Below are 19,349 nucleotides of genomic sequence, written 5' to 3'. Positions count from 1 at the left end.
CGGAGTTGTGAGGGGTGCCTGGAATCATTAACAAAATGTTTTTCATATCTTCCTACCCTCTCTCCGTCCTCTCCTTGAAGTCCTGCGGGCCCCAATGATCCTGTGTCACCCTAGGGAGAAGAAAAATTAGAGGAGTGAGGAAACAAAACAAAGCTGCTAACAAACAGATATTCAAACAAAGAGAGTATTAAAATCTCATACTTATCCTTACTAATGTAATTACTGCATGAATTGTATGTAGCATTTTGATTGTAATGTGCATTGGACTCACCCTGTGTCCTTTGTCCCCGGGCAAACCAGGAAGGCCATCAAAACCACGGTCTCCCTGAAAGTGACAAACATTATAAAAGACATGTTAGGAATAATTGCTGCATTGTAGTAGATGTACCAATGCATCAAAAGTGGATTTGATGCATTCATAATACAAAGTTTGATTTGCAAATAAAGTAGTGATTTTGGGGTACAAGAGTATGTGAGATGTCTCAATGGACTTTATTGTTCCAGCAAGACCAAATACAAGTTGACCTTATCGTTTTCTTGTGAAGCCTACCAGGTTGTACATTTAACAAATTCACCATAATAAAAATAATTAAGCTACATGCATCTAAACAGTAACACCACAGTAGAGATTTTTTCCCTAACTTTTAACTCATTGACTTTTAAACACAATGTCATTTCAGCTACAAACAATTAGCAAACATCTCCATAAAGGACTGACACCAGAGAAAGCGTACCTTTGTTCCAGACTCTCCTGGCATTCCCCTGGCTCCATCAGCTCCAGCACGGCCCTGTGAGGAAGAACATGTTTTAAAGGGGCTTCCGTATACGAGACACAGTCGTACCACTTGCCACACATCCCTGTTTTGTTTTTGACAGGGTATTAACAGACAGAGAGATCCTAAACAAGACTTTGGAGGGGTGTGAAAATAGATGATTCCTTGTCTGTGATGCAGACAAAACCTTTCCTGGAGGATTTTGGGAGTAACACATTCTGAGGACACACTTGTTATTTGTTTAAACATCTACACCATTTATTACAGAATATACATTTTGAGCAGCCCCTGAGCCCCCCCGGAGAAAAGAAGTTAAAAGTGATGCCCTTTTAACTTTGGGTTAGACAACAATAAAAAAAAAAGGAAAACCATTTATTTGTCATACTCACTCTTCTGCCAGATTTGCCTTGAGGTCCCATCATACCCTGGGGTCCCCTGGGGCCCTGAAGAATGGATTATCTAATTAGATGTCTGTGGTCTTTTTATCTGAGCTGAGTATAAATGTACTATAAGTTTAATTATAACCGCAGTAACTGTAAAAAGGAGAGTTCATTACATGATTTTGCATACAAACTATCTCGCTGATATAACTTTGATATGAAACAAGAGTTCTGTTTGGATGTTCTTACCTGAGAACCGGGGTCTCCACCCTCTCCCTTCAGACCATTACTTCCTGGGTTTCCCTGAAACAGAAATCATCACCATCACCATCACCATCATACAATATTAACAAAAAAAAAGAAAAAAGCTGTTTTTGCAATTAAGAGAATTACATGATCAAAATCCTTGAAAATGTAAACAAAACACCAACTCTTGTTATAAACAGGTAAGGGTCCCAATGATTGCAAACATACCAAAGGTCCAGGGCGTCCAGTGTATCCCATTGGTCCAGGAGGTCCTTTCAGAGCCATCTAGAGACAGTAAAATCTCAAAATCAATGATCATGGAGGCAATTGGCTACACAAAAGATGACCCTTCATTTAAATATAGAGCAAAGAAAGGCTTATGTCTACCAAGTCATATGTGCATACCCATTCTATACACCTTGGTCCACATCATTTTTCAAAAAAGGCAACAATCCCTGGCAATGTCAAAGCGTCAAGACTCAACTGAAATGATCCTTGATGCAAACGAAATGTGAAGTAAAAGTGAGGACTGACCCTGGCTTGAGACAAGATGGCTGCTGCCTGGGCTTCCTGTGCAGAAACGGATGGACCCTTATCTCCTCCACTCTGACCGAAACGGAACTGAAAAAAGAGAAGAACACATGTGAGTGTTTGATACATTTAATATCATTTATCAACACAACGCTGAAAAATTACTTTAACTAATAATAAGGACAAACAAATCTAAATATGATGATACAAATGTTTAAAATAATATTGAACAAGGGCCAATGTTAAATCTTAAAGGTATCCACAAAATGCAAACGTTGGGGCGAATATCACTCATATTCAGATATTTCTAATACATTTTCAAAGGATTAGGGAGACTCACAGGCAGCATGACAGATGTTCCAGGAGGTCCAGGGACTCCGTCAGATCCAGGCATACCAGCCTTACCAGAAGTGCCCTGCAGGATGTAGCGAGGGAGGGGTGAAGATGGCAGGTTCAAGGAAAGAGTGGAAGCTAAATACACTTCTTTTAAACAGACCAGTGCAAAGACACTACCAACCTGTATTTCTTCAGACAAAGTGAAACACTCACCCTCTCGCCGGGGTCACCGAAAGAGCCAGGGGGTCCAGAAGAGCCGGGTGGGCCTGTAGGACCCTGAAGGAGATGGGAAGGGGAACTTGAGTATTCTTATTCGGACTCGATGAGGCTGTCATATTCTATTTCAGCGTCAAGCACAGCGTGATAATGGTGCCGAACATATCAAATGATGGTAATTATGATAGCCTTTCAAAAATAAGTGTACCGACTATGATGTTACCTCATACTTGCATGAAGCAAATTACAGTACTGCCAAAATAACTCTGAGAATAAAGGCACTTATGTAAAGGAGTAAACTACAGACGTGTAAATGTTTGGAAAACGGAAAATGTGTTTCGAATAAAAAACAAGGAGATAAACACAATGTACTTACAGCAGCTCCCTCAGGTCCGGGAGGTCCTTCAATTAGCATACCCTGCAAAATACACAATAAAGTTAGAAATGTAACGAAAGGGAACAAAAAAACCCTGACAAACATCCAATGGAGATCAGTGCAAATATTCCTGCAATTAGGCTACTCTGTTGTTTATTTGAAAGTACAATTGTAGTGCTATTTTTTAAAGCAGAAAACGTGTGGATCCCACTGTGGGGATCTGTTCCTTTTCAATGGCTACATCAAATGCATAATAACTAATGACAATATTATAAGGTAAAAGATGCAAAGGAAAAATACATGAATCAGTTCAGATGACAAATGGAAATGTGTTGTGGCTTTACTGCAAGGTCAACGGGCTAAGGTTTGTCCTTCAGTCTTTGGATGGACATGGTTACGGTTACTTGAATGACGAGCTGTTTAAGCTAGGGAATTTGTCAAGCTCCCAACTGGAAATCAGTAAGATAATGTAGGTCACAGCCAACCCCTGGAGCTTCTTGGGAAAGTGACGCTTTTGTCTTTCTGTCCCTGAATGATCCAGTTCAAATCAAATGCTCAGTTAAAGACAATAAGTAACTCACAGGCTCCAAGACAGCAGGGTCTCCTTGTTCTCCTTTTTGTCCTCTGACGGCGGCCTGAGGAAAACACACATGTAGCCAACAACACAGCATAGTCAGTATAGAGATGCACACACACACACTCATAGAATGCAGATTTGGCTGCATGCATTTTGACAACAGGTGCACATGTACATACATACACCCACAATAGTTTGCCACATTAATATGCAAGTGTAGAAAATAGAATGATAAAAATAAAAACCTGTTTTGCTTTTGTTATAAGCTTTGGCTGAAATGATGATGATGATGATGATGATGATTCAATAGTTCTGCACACTTTTGGTCTATTACTTAGCATCGATCATCATCTGGGCTTAGCAGCACTTAATGAAGCCATGCACTGCAATAAATGGCATTTTAGAAAAAGGATGCAGCAATCGGTTACTGCTGCACTTCAAAATGCCTCTTTATGCAGTGTACACAATAGTTCAAGTTATCGTTGTGTTTATCCATAATGGCCTGACACTCAAACAAGTACTTTGAGAGGACATTGAATAACATTTGACCAAGATAAGTATTCAGAGTTAGTTGAAACTGGTTTTGTAGTTTTTTTGCGTCAGGAGCAAAACAACTTACGCCTCCCTCATCTGTCACAGCGGACAGGGCGTGACCCATGTTGGCATCTCCATTCTCCTGTATTGGCTCATTGTAGTCCCTGTAGGAATAGTCGTATTCCTTAAGGCCCAAGTCCCCAGTCACATACTCCTCAGTGAAGGGTTCCTCCAGCACCCCGCCTGCCTTGGTGGCATCTACCTCCTCTCCCAGAAACGTGGTCTCCACCTGGGGCTGGTTTGGTTTATCAGAGCCGCAACAGGATAGATAGAGGGGCGAGAGAGGAGGAATCAAGCGAAGGAAAATAGAAAGTCAAGGGAAAGAAGGAAGGAAGAGAGAAAGGTATGTATGATGGGGAAATAGTTAGTAAAGAAAAAAGAAATATAGAAGCAAACAACAGGGGGAGTGGAAGAAGAAGGCATATGTAGAAGGAAGTGAGTCTTACCTTTTGCAAATAAACAGTGACACATGGACAGAAATAAGACATCTGACAGGCTGTGGGGACCTTTTCAGCCCTTAATGCTGTAAATTCAGTCTGATTTTTTCAGTTGAATTACGGATTAGCAGGTTTTTCCTGCCATTTCAAATCTCCTGTTAATAATCTATTATTGAGACTATAATAGTATGTGTTTTGACCAAAGCGTATCCTTATCAGCTTGTGTGATGAGGGACTTCTCCAAATATATTATTTCACATTTGAAATGTTGGTTTAAAAAGAGAGACAGAGAGAAATGCAAAAGCACTATTAATCTCAATGTCATGCTTGCCTTTTCCCTTGACACACTTAACTGATATGAAGCACTTTGTGAAAACAAGTTGCAATACGCTATGCTTTGCAAAGCAAAAACTATGTTATTTTCTATTTTACTTACCATGGGTGTTTTTAAAACAAATGAATCCAGTGGAATAATGCTGTACCGTTACCTCATACAAAAATAGTTTTAAACTCAAACAAATGTGCGTATTTGGTCGTAAAATAAACCCTTCTATAATAGGCACCAAAAAATTCATGGCGTCAACATTGGAAAACAAAACAAAGTCATCAAGGTCAGCTAATATACATGGATGATAAAAGGGTTATAAAGACAATACGGTTTATTGCCAAAAACAGGTGAACTGTGAGAAACAGATCAAAACTGAGAAACTCATTCTCAAATTCTGATATAGTTTAGGGCTGTAAGGTTAGCCACAGCAACTACTGTATTCTTTAGTTCAGTTAATTTTTCTCTCAAACCAGAATGCATTATATTCATCTCCATTTGTTGCTTTGGTTAAATCTGCATATCGAATATTCCTATGCGGATCCATTTTTCCACAAGATTGTTGTTCTTATGTCAAGATAACAACCTGATCAACAGAATACCTTGAGATGAGAACAGGAATCTTGTTGTTAGGGGAGAAAAAAGGAGCCACGTACGAATATTTGATGATACAAGCAGATGAATGTCATGCATTCTCTTTGAAAAAGATTTTTTTTCTTGTTATGTGGCATCGGGGCCAACAAAACATTGATGTGTGGTTAGAAGAGAGACACGGAGTTGTACTACTTGGTTAAACTACAAAGACTGGGCTCACCACCACACAAGTGTTACACTCTCTTCTACCTTTGGCGATGGAGGTCTCTTGTATTGAGGCGCTGATTTCTTCCTGTATTTGTCACTGTAGGCTAATCGGTAACTTCTGTTTCTTTATATTTTACTGAGCAAAAAAGAAAATCTATCTGTAGAAATCAATAATTTTCATGTATGTTAATTATAAAGTTGATATAAAATGTTTTGGACTATTTAATTTTTCTTTATCTGTGTGACTGACCAGTGTGTAATTTTCTTTTTTACCTGTACAGGGATTTCTTCCTCTCCAATCACCTCACCCTCTGGCACCGTCTCCTCATAGTAATAATCAGTCTCTGTAGGGGTGTGGCCAGCCTCGGAATATTCAGTATCTACATCCTGATTGCTCAAGTTGACAGGAATTGGGTTGCAGGGAGGAAATAAGCAGATTTGAACGGAAGAGCGCGGTTAGTTCAAATTCTGCTTGTAAGTTATGAGTCAAAATAATAAAATGGAACACGTCATAAAACTGTGGTTGCCAGTGCTGAAGGAAACTTTTTTAGCGGCAACTCACATTTTTAAAGTTGTAAAGATCCATTTTACAAAAGAAATGTCAGGTTTCAGGATCTCAATAACTATAAATGTTGCCATATGCAAGATTTAGGGAGTCATTGAGTCTACTTTGCTGAGAATTCTTTTTATTGTATTGGTCAACAACTTTTTAAAGTTCACAAAGCCAATATTCATGAAAGGTGGAAGTCTCCTCTTTTTGGAGGTAGGACTGAGAGCCTCTATCCATCCCTTAAGATAAAAACATCAGAACTTGATGCTTTGGGATGTTTAGTTTCACCCAAGACCAGAAAACAGAGAGACAACCCAAATCAGCAGCCTCACAGAAAACAATCCAGTTAATTCCAGATTTTACATCTCTTTCCCAGAACCCACTAATGACCATGAACCTCACAAGGTCCCTCAACCTTAAAGCAGGTCAGCGTCATAATAGAGTAGACATTTCATGAAGTTAAACTTCTACAAAAGCACACATGCTTTTTAGTTTCTGTGAGGCTGCTTTATTCGTATTTGATACAAAATATGGCAAAAGACAGGGAGAGAGAAAACACAGGTACTTAAAACTAACAAAACAAGGAGAGAATGACAGAGTAACAGAGGAGGTTTGTTGTGTTGCTTGTGTATAGAATGTGATAGTATTTGTGTTTTCTTAAGTTTAGTTTTTGTGCCATAGAAATCCATGCTCATTCATTTCACCGGTACGTTAATGTTTTCCCCGAAAAGAAAGAGGTGGAGTGCTGCGTATTCAGTTCCTGAGATCCAGCATCAACAGCTTGAAGGAAGTATAGGGAAGTAAAGAACAATGAAACCGTACAATAAGCCATGCTTCAATGTGCACCGCTGTATCATATCATATGGAGAAGTTGGGGCAATCGTAAAGATCATATGATATATAAGAAGGCACCCAGCTTGGTATGAACCAACTTCCATTCTGATGACCAGATTGTCCACCATCCAGGATTTAACTCAACATCTGCACTGCAAGCCACCTATTTAAAGATGAAACTATGCATACAAAAGACTGCAAACGAGTTGCAAACCCTAGATGGTGAAACGTTCTGGCAACCAGATGGGACAGATGGGACATACGACTCTGGACATTCTGACCCAAACATGGTCCTTCTTGTTGTACCTGTTGATAACCGTTGGTATTTTTCTTCGCTGGGACTGAAGTTCCACCCAGCATAGTCTTGCCAAACGGTGGGAATGGTTTGTGCAGGGACTTGACATTATTGTCGACCGCCACCTTTGGTTTTGTAGGTCTGGGTGGAGTGGGCTGGACAGGGGCAGATGTTGAAGCAACTTTCTTCTGGATGGTAACCTTTTCGATCACATTCTTCAAAACTTTGCTGACGCTTGTTTTGACCAGAGGGACTTTGGTGACAACAGTTTTCACTTTGGTGACCTCTTTGACTTCCTTTGCTGGAGGTTTCACAGCTGGAGCTTTGGTGGCCACAGGCTTCACTGTTTTTGTAGGTTCAGGTTTTGGTGCTTTTGCAGGTTCAGGTTTTGCTGCTTTTGTAGGTTCATGTTTTGCTGCTTTTGTAGGTTCAGGTTTTGCTGCTTTCGTAGGTTCAGGTTTTGCTGCTTTTGGAGATTCAGGTTTAGCTGCTTTTGTAGGATCAGGTTTTGCTGCTTTTGTCGGTTTAGGTGCCTTAGTAGCTTCTACTTTGGCATCTGTTTTAGGTGCAATGACCACAGTCTTTTCGGTCTTTTCTACTTTGACAACTTTTTCAGTCTTTACTTTAGTAGTGGTTTCAATTTTTGCCTTTACAGCTTTCTTTTCTACAACAGTAGTAACTTTGCCATTGGCCTTGGCTTTAGCCTCACCGCTGACTTTACTCTCAGTTTTGCCATTCATTTTGACTTTAACCTCTTTAACCTCAATAGTAGTTTTGCCATTTCCATTGGCTTTCTTCTCTGCTGTAGCTTTGCCATTGCCATTTCCATTAGTATTATACACAACAGTGGCTTTTCCATTTCCATTGACTTTCTTTTCTGATGAAGATTTTGCATTTGCATTACCATTGACTTTCTTCTCAGCTACAACCTTGCCATTGCCATTCCCATACACCTTGGCCTGAGCTGCTGGCTTGGCATCAGCTGTAGCTTTACCATTGCCATTAGTTTTTGTTACAGCTGCTTTTCCATTGCCATTGGCTTTAGCTGCACCATTTGCTTTCTTTTCCATCGTTGGTTTGCCATTCTTAGCTGGAGCAGCTGCTGGCTTAGATTTAGCTGCTGCTGTTGGTTTTATCTTAGAGAACAGGATCTCTACAGCGGAGGGCTTAGCTTTGGTTGCCTTGGCTGCAACAGTCTTGGGGGCTTTGGCAGGCATAGGCAACTTGACGACAAGTTTGGATGGAACAGTCTTGGCTGGCTTAGCAGAAGCTGGTTTTGGTTTGACAGGAGTGGATTTAGTGGGGACGGATTCTCCATTGATCACCTTCTTCTAATATCCGTGATTGTTTTGTTTTTTGGTTGGGATGGTGTTTAGTATGTAAAAGTGTATAATGATAAGAGAGAGTGGAGGAAGACAAAGATACACGGAAGGGTTGGGAGGGGGATCAAAAGCACAAACAAGGGTTGGACAGAAGGAGAGAGAAAGACAAGAGTGGATGTTTTGAGAAACAATGACATTAAGATGGCCAAGGCTTGGATGATTTACTGAGACTGTACAGGCATTACTGGATACAGCTGAGGATTAATTCACATTTTAAAACAGTAAACAAAAATACAGCTGGATAAGAAAATTCAAAATTCACATTTTAAGAGGTTTATGGTTTTTGCTGATTTCTCCAGTAATGCCATTCCCAATATTAAATTAAAAAGCAGCATATTTGCACTAATAGGAACTGGAGCCTGTGGTTTGGCAGAGGCACTAAGGGTGTGACTGGTCAGGTGAAGCTGGTGCTAAACAAGCACACACACACACACACACACACACACACACACACACACACACACACACACACACACACACACACACACACACACACACACACACACACACACACACACACACGACACTACACACACCACACACACACACACCACACACACACACACACACACACTCACTCACTCACTCACTCACACACACACACACACACACACACACACTCACTCACTCACTCACACGCACACATACACACACTGTATGATGCACTGACAAGTCAAACTGCAGGACGAAGAGGTTGACTGCTTGTTAAGCTATGCAAGAGGGAATATGGATGCCAGGGGAGCATGCAAATGCATGTTAGTAACATAAAACAAAAACATGAAAACAACAGTAGATGATTCATTCCTATTGAACCAGTCATGCTGTTATAATGAAAATACATGCAAATGAACATTTAATTTACAAAAAGTTCACTCGACTAATATAGTATGCAGAGAGAAATGTCCATCATTGTGAGTTAAACACCTTAAATATGCAAGAGCACAAACAGTCTTAAAGACAGAGACTTTGGCTACATGTGTGTCATTTGTATACCATACTGAGGTAAGGTGTACAATTATGAATTCTTATATCAAGACAAAAACACGTGCATTGACATTCCCATGTTGCCTGGGAAATTTGTATGGAAACCGATGACCCAGAAGTACAAGCATGCGGTGACATCCTTTACAATAATTAAGAAATCATGCAAGTAACAAGACAATACAGACACATGCCCTGGTCAAATGGTATTGCAAATATTTCTGTGCTTTTTGTGCTCATGTGTTGAGGTATCTGTTGAAAAGCTGGGTGTAGTCGAATGAATGCTAAAAGTGTTGTGCCGTCACAAAGCATTTGTAAGTCAATTTATTGATGCTTTCTGCGATAAGCAAATTAAAACCCATCGTGTGACGAAGTTAGGTACAATTCATATTTTATAAATAACACAACTTATTTACAAAGGCTGTAAGACAAAGGTCAGTTTAAGAAAAAAGGAGATTCCCAATAATCATGTAATCCATTAGTTTTATATTGTAACTTCAACAGATCTACAAATTAAAAATAAGAAATTGATATCAAGTAATCTCAATAACAGGCAAATATATTTTGTTTTTATCTGATTAACAAATGACCTATTTAAGGTGACCCTTTATGTGTCTAATATGTTATGCTCTGTTGTTATCTTTGCACTTGTATATTCCAATACATTTTGTGACACCTGTTCATAAACACAGGATATATAATGAAGGAGTGCAGACTGGAGGAATGTGAGAAAAGGCTTGCATGTGTGTATAACAACACAGCTGCACCTACACCACCCTCGTGCCCCCACTTGGCCACATCTGAACACACATACATATACGACAACATGTAAATGACATGAGAACAACAATAATCAAAAGGTGCAAAGGTAATCCTGTGTGACGGAGACGGTGGAAGCGAGGTGATTGTGTCAATGTGGATTAAAGAAAATGTGAAATGTGAATAAAACAAAGGAGGTATGGATGAGGGATGAGAGAGGCATATGAAATGCTAAAAGTGAAAATGTAGATTTGATACCAAATATTTTAGGGAAGATGTAATACAAATGTGGTTGATACTCAAATACTTGGCTAGCTAAAGCTATATTATTGATAAATCCTCAGTTATTGCTTCAATACCTCTCTCTCTCATTATCCTTCCCTTCCATAACCCCGCTGGTGTTTTCCCTCTCTCGTGCTCCCTTTTTACCTGTTGACTGGGGGCCCAAAGTTGGGGAGAGGGGGACGCAGAGGAGGAGGGAATGCCTGTTGTTTCCTCATAATAATAGGGGTATTCATGGTCATCCTGCTCCTCATCAAAGTACTGAGAGAGATGGGGGAGGATTGAAAGATGGAGGAAGGATAGAGGGAAGAATGAGATTGCAGAGGGGGACATAAAAGCAAGAGGGATGGAAGGAGAGGAATGCATGGAGAGGGGGGGGGTGGATATCCACACAGAGGTGAATAGGGGTTCGCCAGATAAATGAAGGTAACAAGGATAGGGGTGAGTGTAGGGAACAAATAAAACATGGTGATAGACAGCAAGAGACAGCAAAGGTGATACAAATAAAATGCTACGTTTTTATTTTTCCCTTCATCAGAAGGAGTCTGTGCTGCTGGTTAAAATATGTTCATATTAAAAAATGCACAGACCTCCTTGATGAAACAGAAAAACATAATGGGTGAAGCCAATGAATAAAATCACACAGATTTATATTCATTCAGAAAGCAGTCATTTCAACAGCATCAACAGGGACGCAAAGGGTTGGAGCTCTGTACAGTGACTGATACAATTATTGTATTGCCTGATCCGTAATGCAGGCTTATAAAATAAAGGTCATGTACTTTGGATGCATGAATGGGGATGCTACTCTAGCTAATGTGGCGCAGCTGGTGTCAGGGAATCCCAAATATCAGTATGTTTTTGACAGAAAAAGGGAGAGAGCTTTCATGATTATGACGTATGTAATGTGTTCAACCAGTCTCAGTAAGCAAAGAGGCTCCACCTTAAGCCATCTCCATGTCATATGCCTATATGTCTCAATGTAACCAGAGAACCAATCAGAATGTATCTTTGTTCGCTTGTTCGATGAACTCTTTCTTTCAGTCCATGGGGGAAACAATGAGGGAAAGACACGTTGGCTTGTATCATCCTCTTTCCCCTACCTTTCTGTGTTCCATGGCAGAAAAAAGTAACATTTAATCCACTGCTGTAACAATACAAGCTTATGTTTCTCCAATAAGATGGTGGAAATGTGCCCAAAGGTGTGATATCACCATACCTCTACTTTTCTTTCTTTACCTCAGGGACACACAGACCAGGGAGGAGAGGAGGAAAGTGGATGGATACAAACTGTTGCTAACGATGGGGATGCGTGAGGAAGACAGAAAGAGAGAGCAGCACTTTGATGACATCAACAGATAACAAACTGAACCTGAGGACTTTTCTTTCATTTTCAGACGACAGGTGCGTTTAGTGTGGCCTTTCTTTTACTCCTAGGCCAAATTGTTCATGCAGTATAGCTTTCCTAACACAAATCAAATTTTGAAAGACTGCACTTATTTGGTCCTTGGAATTGATAGAAGTGACACAGAAATGTCTAAAGTGACATCGATGATAAAAGTCAGATGAACATTATTTATGTTATATTTGACCCGTGGATCTGGGTTTCTCTTCGTTTCATTTTTCCACTTTGAGAGCCTTCTTCTAATTGATCTTCTATTTTTCCTACACATCTTTCCTTGATCAAAGGAAAGGAACAAAATACAACGACAACACTAAGATTATTTAAGCACCGTGTATAGGTTATCTTTCTCCAAGTGAATCATTATTGAGAAACGTGCCACAGAAAAGGAAAACAAAGTCCACAGATCACGTTTGGTCTGCTTTATCGGAGCTACAGATGAGCCTACAACTTTAGGGATGAGTTGCGTAAGCATAATGCTTAGCACTATTAGGTTATTAGATCGGTATTAAATGCTAGTAAGTAGTCTCGTTAGAGCTATGGGATTAATGTTGAATGTAACAACTGAGAGACCTCATCTCCAGTTACCTCAATGAGAGGGGAAAGTGTGTGAGTAAAAGATGTAGAGGCTAGTTTTTGTAGCCTTTGGGAACGTTTTCAGATCAACTCGAGTTTCATACGTGTGAACGACCACATTTTGGTTTTCATAAGTCTGTGGATGGACTTGTGTTGTGGCTGTGTTACTCACGTATGTGTTGGGGTCCTGAGCCTGGGTCTTGGGGATCGGGGAGTCACAGTCAGGGCTGTAGTGCTCACAGTAGTCATAGGCAGCCTGGGGGTTGGAGGCGATCAGCAGTTGCTGGATATCTCCCTATGGAAGAAAACAAACAGATTCCCAGCTGCATCATCTATTACTGGGCATTATGTAAACTTCTATGGAGGAAAATATTATATTAATGTTTTATTTTACTTGTACTTACTTTTAATTATTCACATCTTACACTGCACTATAACTTGTATTCATGTACCTGTGTTATTCATGTTTTATTATCAAGGTTCAAGGCTTTTATTGGTCATACGAACATAGCTAGTGTAGTTATGACGATGGAAATCTTAGGTCACAGGCTCCTCCAACAGTGCAACACAATAAAACAGACAAACAGAAACAAATAGTGCAGGTAAATAGTAAATACAAAAATAAAAATAGTAAAAAAGTGAAATAGTGAAATAGTGCAATAAGAGTATACAAGTGATTGGTATATGATATATTACATAAATGATTTCTAAGTAGCAGCCAGATGAATGTTATGGATGTTGTTTCAATGTTCAGGTGTTTAATAGTCTTCTGGCCTGTGGGATGAAACTGTCCCTGAGTCTGGTGGTTTTAGTCCTGATGCTGCGGTACTTTTGCTTTTTAATGTTTCTAATGTGTTGTGCTATATAAACTTGCCTTGCCTTACCTTGCCTTTACTTCAAAGATAGTACTTTGTATGCGTAGAACAATCAGTTAAACCATGAACAGCGTCCCTCGCAGGTTATCCAAAAAAATGGCCTTACCTGGAAAACCTCCTCATCGAGCAGGCGGGCTCCGAACACTGTGATGCCGTTGGTGTCCACCTCTGCATGGTTGCCGCGGGGAAGGGGGCGGGTCATCTTCTTCTTGCAGTCCAGCAGCAGTGTCACATTTTTCTTGGAAACAGAGATAGCAATGCGATGCCACCTAGAGACAAAGAGGAGGAAGCGAAGGCGAATAAATTTGTACTGTGACTACAGGCCTGATTAGATAGGTCTCAAACCAACCCTTACACCACATATACACTCCAACTCTCACACATACTGCCCCACCCCTATAATAACCCCAAACATGTCATCTCAACCAGTCACAAGCCGGTTGTTGCTGGTTACTGACTTGCCATCAGCCAGGTTGACGCCTCTGAACAGCGGGTAGTCTTCAGGGGCTGGCTTGCCGTTCTGGTCCTCGTACAGGAAAACAGGGGAGCGTCCCATTTCAATACCCAGCTGCTGGATGCCCTGCTCGCTGTAGATGGAGAGGAGGAAGGCCTGGAGACCAGACTGGGCCTTAACCAGGGCCATGATGGAGAAGTTCTCCGGGAATCGACCTATTGATGGTGGAAGGGAGGGAAGGGAGGAAAGAGGCAATGAAAGAAAGAGAGAGTTAGATCATAAACATGGGGTGAGTGTTTTAGGACAGGAAGAAAATAAGAAAGAGGCAAATGATAGAGAAAGCAGCCGAAAGAAAAGCTGACCGAACTGCACCAGAACATTTCTTCATCATGGCAAAGGAGGAGAGGCAGGATAACAAGGTTTAAAGTAGGAATGTGGTCGTGCAAGATAAGACATGTATGTTGCGAAAAAGGTCATCAGTGATGAGCCTAAAGGGGATCTGTGTCAGGAGAAAGTGCTTTCAGAATAGCAGTGTTATTCCCTCAGGGCATACTGTAGGTGACAAAGACACATAATAACAGGTGGGCAGAGATGGAAGACTAAACTTTAGAAAATGAGTCGAAATCAACATTGACTTTTGAGGATTTATTCACAACCACATAAGTGCTACTTTCTCTTTATTGCTCCTCACTCCAGCGTGTCAGACAGTATCCTTAAGTTACTTTCTTTTGGCTCTCCCACACAGCTTCACTCAACTCCTGCACTCCACCACACAATTATGCTTTAAATCCATGAGCAATCTAGCCTCACTAAACCCAAGAGAGCTGAGTTTAAAATACCTCCAAACATAAGTAGCAACCTGTAATTATAATGATAGGTTTCTGCACTCTGGAATTCATTGTAAATATGTTAAATATAAAGATTATCCTGTCCTTCTTTACTGTTACCACAAAGTCAAAAAGTTGGTTAAAAGACATGCATGAATGAAGGTTTAAAACAAACAAACATTAACATTAAACAACATTTTATAGAAAAAAAACAAGTTACATATTTGAGCCACTATCAGACCTACAACTTGTACAATGACATTTCAAGGGAGGCTTAAAGATATGATCACAGCATGCACTAGCCTGAGGGAAACAATATATTACTGCATTCTAATAGCTTGATTTTATTTGTAATATATCATACAGAGTAAACTGCATAGCCTAACATTTGTTCTCTTCTTTTTCCCTTGAGAAAATACTTTGCCCTTATATTGTAAACCTTACTGCTTTGGCAATATTGTACCTCATTTCAGTCATGGCAATAAAGCTACGTTTGAACTTGAAGGTTAAAAAGAGGAAACAAAAAATAATGAACAATCAAATAAAGAGCCAGCTGTTCATTCAGTTGCTCTCCAATGAAACAATTCTGTAAAAATAAAAGCATAATTAAATTAGCAAATTGAGCAAAAGGGATTATTTAGTTTACTAATCAGGAATATTCAGCTTATCATGATGTCCTCTGTGGCTCTGATTGGAGCTCCTTAAAGTCCTCCAACATGATGGAAATGCAAAAATAAAGTACTCCTTCAAGCCAGTCATATTGAAATGAAGATTTCTACTTGTTTTCAATATGTTGGAAATGCTGTATTTCCATATAGTCCAACGATCTAATCCCCCCATACGGGACTGTCAGCCTACCTGAGAAGAGCTGCTTGGTGGGGGCAGAGATCTGGGCCTTCTTGCTGATGCGGTAAGCATGGTCGGGGGTGCCGGAGCGGCGGGACGTGCAGAAGCCGGGGACTTTCTTCACGCCCTCAGGGAGAGAGGGAACCTGCAGAGCCCGCAACACATCCACTGGGTCTGAGGAAGAGAGAAATACTGTCATTAAATGTTGTTTTACATTTCAAAACGTAAAGCCTAAGTAATGTAACACCAGACGATTACATGCATTCATCGATAAAGGATCTAACTTTGACACCTTTTTCTGGCCATTAGCACTTTCTGCAGATATGGAGGGGACATACGGAATATACACATTGATTGAAAACACAATTGATTACTCATTAATCATTCAATATTGACTACCTTTTCTGCAAAAGCCTCAGAAGGCCCGCCATCCTGTAAACCTCAACACCTTTAAATGTACTCCTATACTTTTGCATTGTTGAGGTCAGTTTCATCTGTCATTGCAGCCATTATTTTTCAGCTGCAGAAGCCTAACTTTGGATACAAAAAGTGAATCTTGCAAGTCATCTTAAATGGTCTTGCAGCTCTAATGCGATATAGGAGCAGGTATGGGGGATGTCCACAATGGAAACCACTGTATATATGTATAACGTAAGAAAGGAAGCACTGTGTCAAAGTAAACTGGCCAGAGTCCAAGCCACATATAGTTAAGCTCAGTTTAAGTCTGAACGCAGACAGCTGCCTCTATTCTGCTCACTTTTATCAAGCAACAAGTGGCCGTTGACGTGATAGTGCTGAGTCAGGTGAATATTTGAGGACACACAAGCATCTCACATGACATACACAGAACGTGCACACACACTCCAGGTATTCAGTGTACACAAATACACACACAAACTGCCCAGCCTCACATCCTCTCTCCACTCTCACACGCTGAGGTCTGTTTCTCCACCCTCAGTCTGCACCTCCATGGCTTTCTCACATTGCTCAAAGGCACTGCGTCAGTCTGTGTGTTTCAGTTTGAAATGTATGGCTGTAGTTTCTCAAATGTAGGGTTTTATTTCCTTTATGACCACCAGAAAAAACTCAACTGTAAGACAAGTTTGTTTTAAAGCAGCCATGTTTCTTATGTTATATTTCATTTCATGGGATACTATACATTACATAGAAATAAAAAGTAGCAAAACTACAGAGCAAGAAGGAAAATCAAAGTCACAGGTACTAATTTAGCAGATATATTTAAAAAAAAAAAGTCCTCTTAAGTCTGTATTATTGTTTTGGATTGAATGAACGGATCATTTAAAACATAATATACATTTAGTTTGACATACTTGGAGGCACTTATTTCACCACAGGAGTTAAATCTTTAAAAACAATGGATGTCACATGCGTTGCGAACACTTTTGCTCAGTCTGGTTGCGTGTTGCTTTATACATTTCAGTATCACGCTTTTTGTGATATTTGCTCAAAAATGGGTGGTTTATGCTGCACATTTCTATGGTGTAACTATGGTCCCAAATTGCCGAGCAGACGTACCCTGCTGTCAGGATGGAATGACAAATATGCATGACTTAAATTCTGCCAAGATTTCAAAATAGAATGCTTGCAAACTGTTCAAACTCAGAAAACCCAAATCTAAATGTAATTCAAAGTCATCATAGACAGTTAGAACATGTTGATGGGTCCCTATGGTTTTAAACATCACCCAGTATTCATATTTTCCCAAACTCAGTTATCCTGCCTCCCTCTTGGCTAGCCTTCCTGTGTTTGAGGTGCTCCAGAGAGCGAACTCTGCTGTTAACAGCCAATTAAAGTCATTTACAGCCGGCCCTGCTATGGCCCTTCTCATAATAAACTTATGGTGGCAGTGATGCATTGGCTGTGTAAAAACTACAGCTCTAAAGAAAACATAACAACCGGGTCCTCCTGCGATGCGGCCTATGAAGTTACTGGTTTGCTTTCATTCAGCAGCCACTTTAATAAACTGTCATTTACAGGTATGGAAAAATCATATAAGTGCATATAAAACCATATAAATGACACAGGGAGCCCATTAGCACTTGGGCCACTGTTGTTACATACTTTATAATAACTATTTGTACATGAAATGCTGTAAAGTGCAAAGGTCAGCAGGAGGCACAGCTGTCATCAGAAACCAACATATAGAGCCACAATCAAAGACTCACAGCACTTTATAATAAAACAGAAACTAACATGCATGATTTTTTTTATAAATCTGGCAACTAACTTAATTTTCATCGAATAAGGATGTTTTATATTGGGTTCAATTTTGAAGTTTTCTTTTGTTTGTCCTGAAACTCACTGATCCCATCAGTGGTGCTCGTGTTTAGGTGGCACCCAGTTTCTGAGAGTTAACAGTTAGTCCAATAGGCCCACAGCTTGTAAGATGTATTCAGACAGAGCAAACGGTGTGTTCATATCACTCTCATGGTGTCTAGACCACAGGCAATTAACGTCACTCGACACCAGAGGCAGAAAGAGGAAGAGGATGGGGAGAAAGAGATGGATGTATGAGCAAACAATACGCAAGGAGGAAAGAAAGTGTGTGTTGGATTGAGTGGTGTTGTACCAGTAGATTTAGGCAGAAATGAGTAGTTATCAAAGGTAGAAAAAAGGGAGAATTGTTCAAGAGTTGTGCTTTTTTCCAGGCGTCAATGTCTAGTTAGACCATCAAATGTTATAATATTCAAAACAGGAACCTTTATAAAAGGACAGAAGAAAAGAAATACACTTTTTTCATGTTTTTCCTGACTTTTTTTTTAGAGGGCACTGAATTTGTTTTCCACTTTTTTCAAAACGTTTGCACATCTTCACAGGAATGCTGGGAATGAGAAAGAGGTTGAAGGAGGAAAGGAGGCAGAGAGAGGTTCAGGCAAAGGTGCAGTGTGTGTGTGTGTTTTGGGGGAGGTCAGGGAGTGACAGTAGACAGCGTGGTTCTATGATGGCAGGGTACTGGATCAGATTGCAGCCCGAGCCCCACCAGTACACCCAGTACAATGTGCCGCTCTGTTCCCCGCTCACATCTGCAGCCGGGGCCCTTCCTGCCCGGAGGACCACAATCACGACAAAAAAACACCCACAAAAATAACACGGGGCCACAGAGGCGCACACTCACTCTGCCGGGGCAAGACAAACTGCAGCGACACACCTCACGAGATGAGGAGAGGTAAATATGAAACAAGGTAGAAAAACAGAAAGTCAGGGGGAACAAACTCTCTCTCTACTTTCTTTTTCACCCTCGGCCTGCTCCATCGGCCTCTCTCGCCATAAGCGCTCACAGATGGCTAAACTCTTTTGATGTAAACACGGGACAATTACACTGCAGTCATTAAGGCAGGAAAAACGGGAGGCAGGTGCTGTAGGCAGAGATTACAGTAGCCGGTACAGTGATTCCCACTGACAGCTGCTAAAATAAATCGAAAACCATTTAAAGTATATGTGACACTGATTATATAACACTAAGCCTTCATGACTTCTACCTGATGTTTTTGAGATTTAATTGAATTTTTTTTTTTCAAATACGGGGAATAATCTTGTATAGACTTTTCTTTCTAAACATTTTCATTTATCGTATTAGTGTAGTGCAAACAGCTAAACTAAACTACACCTTCAAAATTGAAAAAAAGGGATTGTGAGATGAGATGTGCCGGCATATATACATTTGAAATCGTGT

At 40.3% G+C, this 19,349-nt stretch overlaps 1 protein-coding gene across 1 annotated transcript in view; it reads right to left on the bottom strand.

The window, feature by feature from the left end:
* The window catches only part of LOC104957492 (collagen alpha-1(V) chain-like), a 35,408-nt gene that overhangs the window by 8,205 nt on the left and 7,854 nt on the right, over positions 1 to 19,349 (bottom strand). Inside the window, exons 2-18 of the mRNA XM_010785129.1 lie at positions 15,668 to 15,829; positions 13,987 to 14,197; positions 13,635 to 13,797; positions 12,826 to 12,948; positions 8,198 to 8,602; positions 7,319 to 7,918; positions 3,440 to 3,493; positions 2,859 to 2,900; positions 2,480 to 2,542; positions 2,271 to 2,345; positions 1,934 to 2,020; positions 1,628 to 1,684; positions 1,403 to 1,456; positions 1,163 to 1,216; positions 735 to 788; positions 272 to 325; positions 57 to 110 (exon numbers count right to left, since the gene is read on the bottom strand). Coding sequence (XP_010783431.1) covers positions 57 to 110; positions 272 to 325; positions 735 to 788; positions 1,163 to 1,216; positions 1,403 to 1,456; positions 1,628 to 1,684; positions 1,934 to 2,020; positions 2,271 to 2,345; positions 2,480 to 2,542; positions 2,859 to 2,900; positions 3,440 to 3,493; positions 7,319 to 7,918; positions 8,198 to 8,602; positions 12,826 to 12,948; positions 13,635 to 13,797; positions 13,987 to 14,197; positions 15,668 to 15,829 — 2,312 coding nt within the window. The remainder of the gene's footprint in view (positions 1 to 56; positions 111 to 271; positions 326 to 734; positions 789 to 1,162; positions 1,217 to 1,402; positions 1,457 to 1,627; positions 1,685 to 1,933; positions 2,021 to 2,270; positions 2,346 to 2,479; positions 2,543 to 2,858; positions 2,901 to 3,439; positions 3,494 to 7,318; positions 7,919 to 8,197; positions 8,603 to 12,825; positions 12,949 to 13,634; positions 13,798 to 13,986; positions 14,198 to 15,667; positions 15,830 to 19,349) is intronic.

This window comes from Notothenia coriiceps, unplaced genomic scaffold, assembly GCF_000735185.1.
Source record: "Notothenia coriiceps isolate Sejong01 unplaced genomic scaffold, NC01 NC01_scaffold00027160, whole genome shotgun sequence".
Classification (NCBI taxonomy): Eukaryota; Metazoa; Chordata; class Actinopteri; order Perciformes; family Nototheniidae; genus Notothenia; species Notothenia coriiceps.
This window is presented reverse-complemented; position numbering and strand designations above follow the sequence as displayed.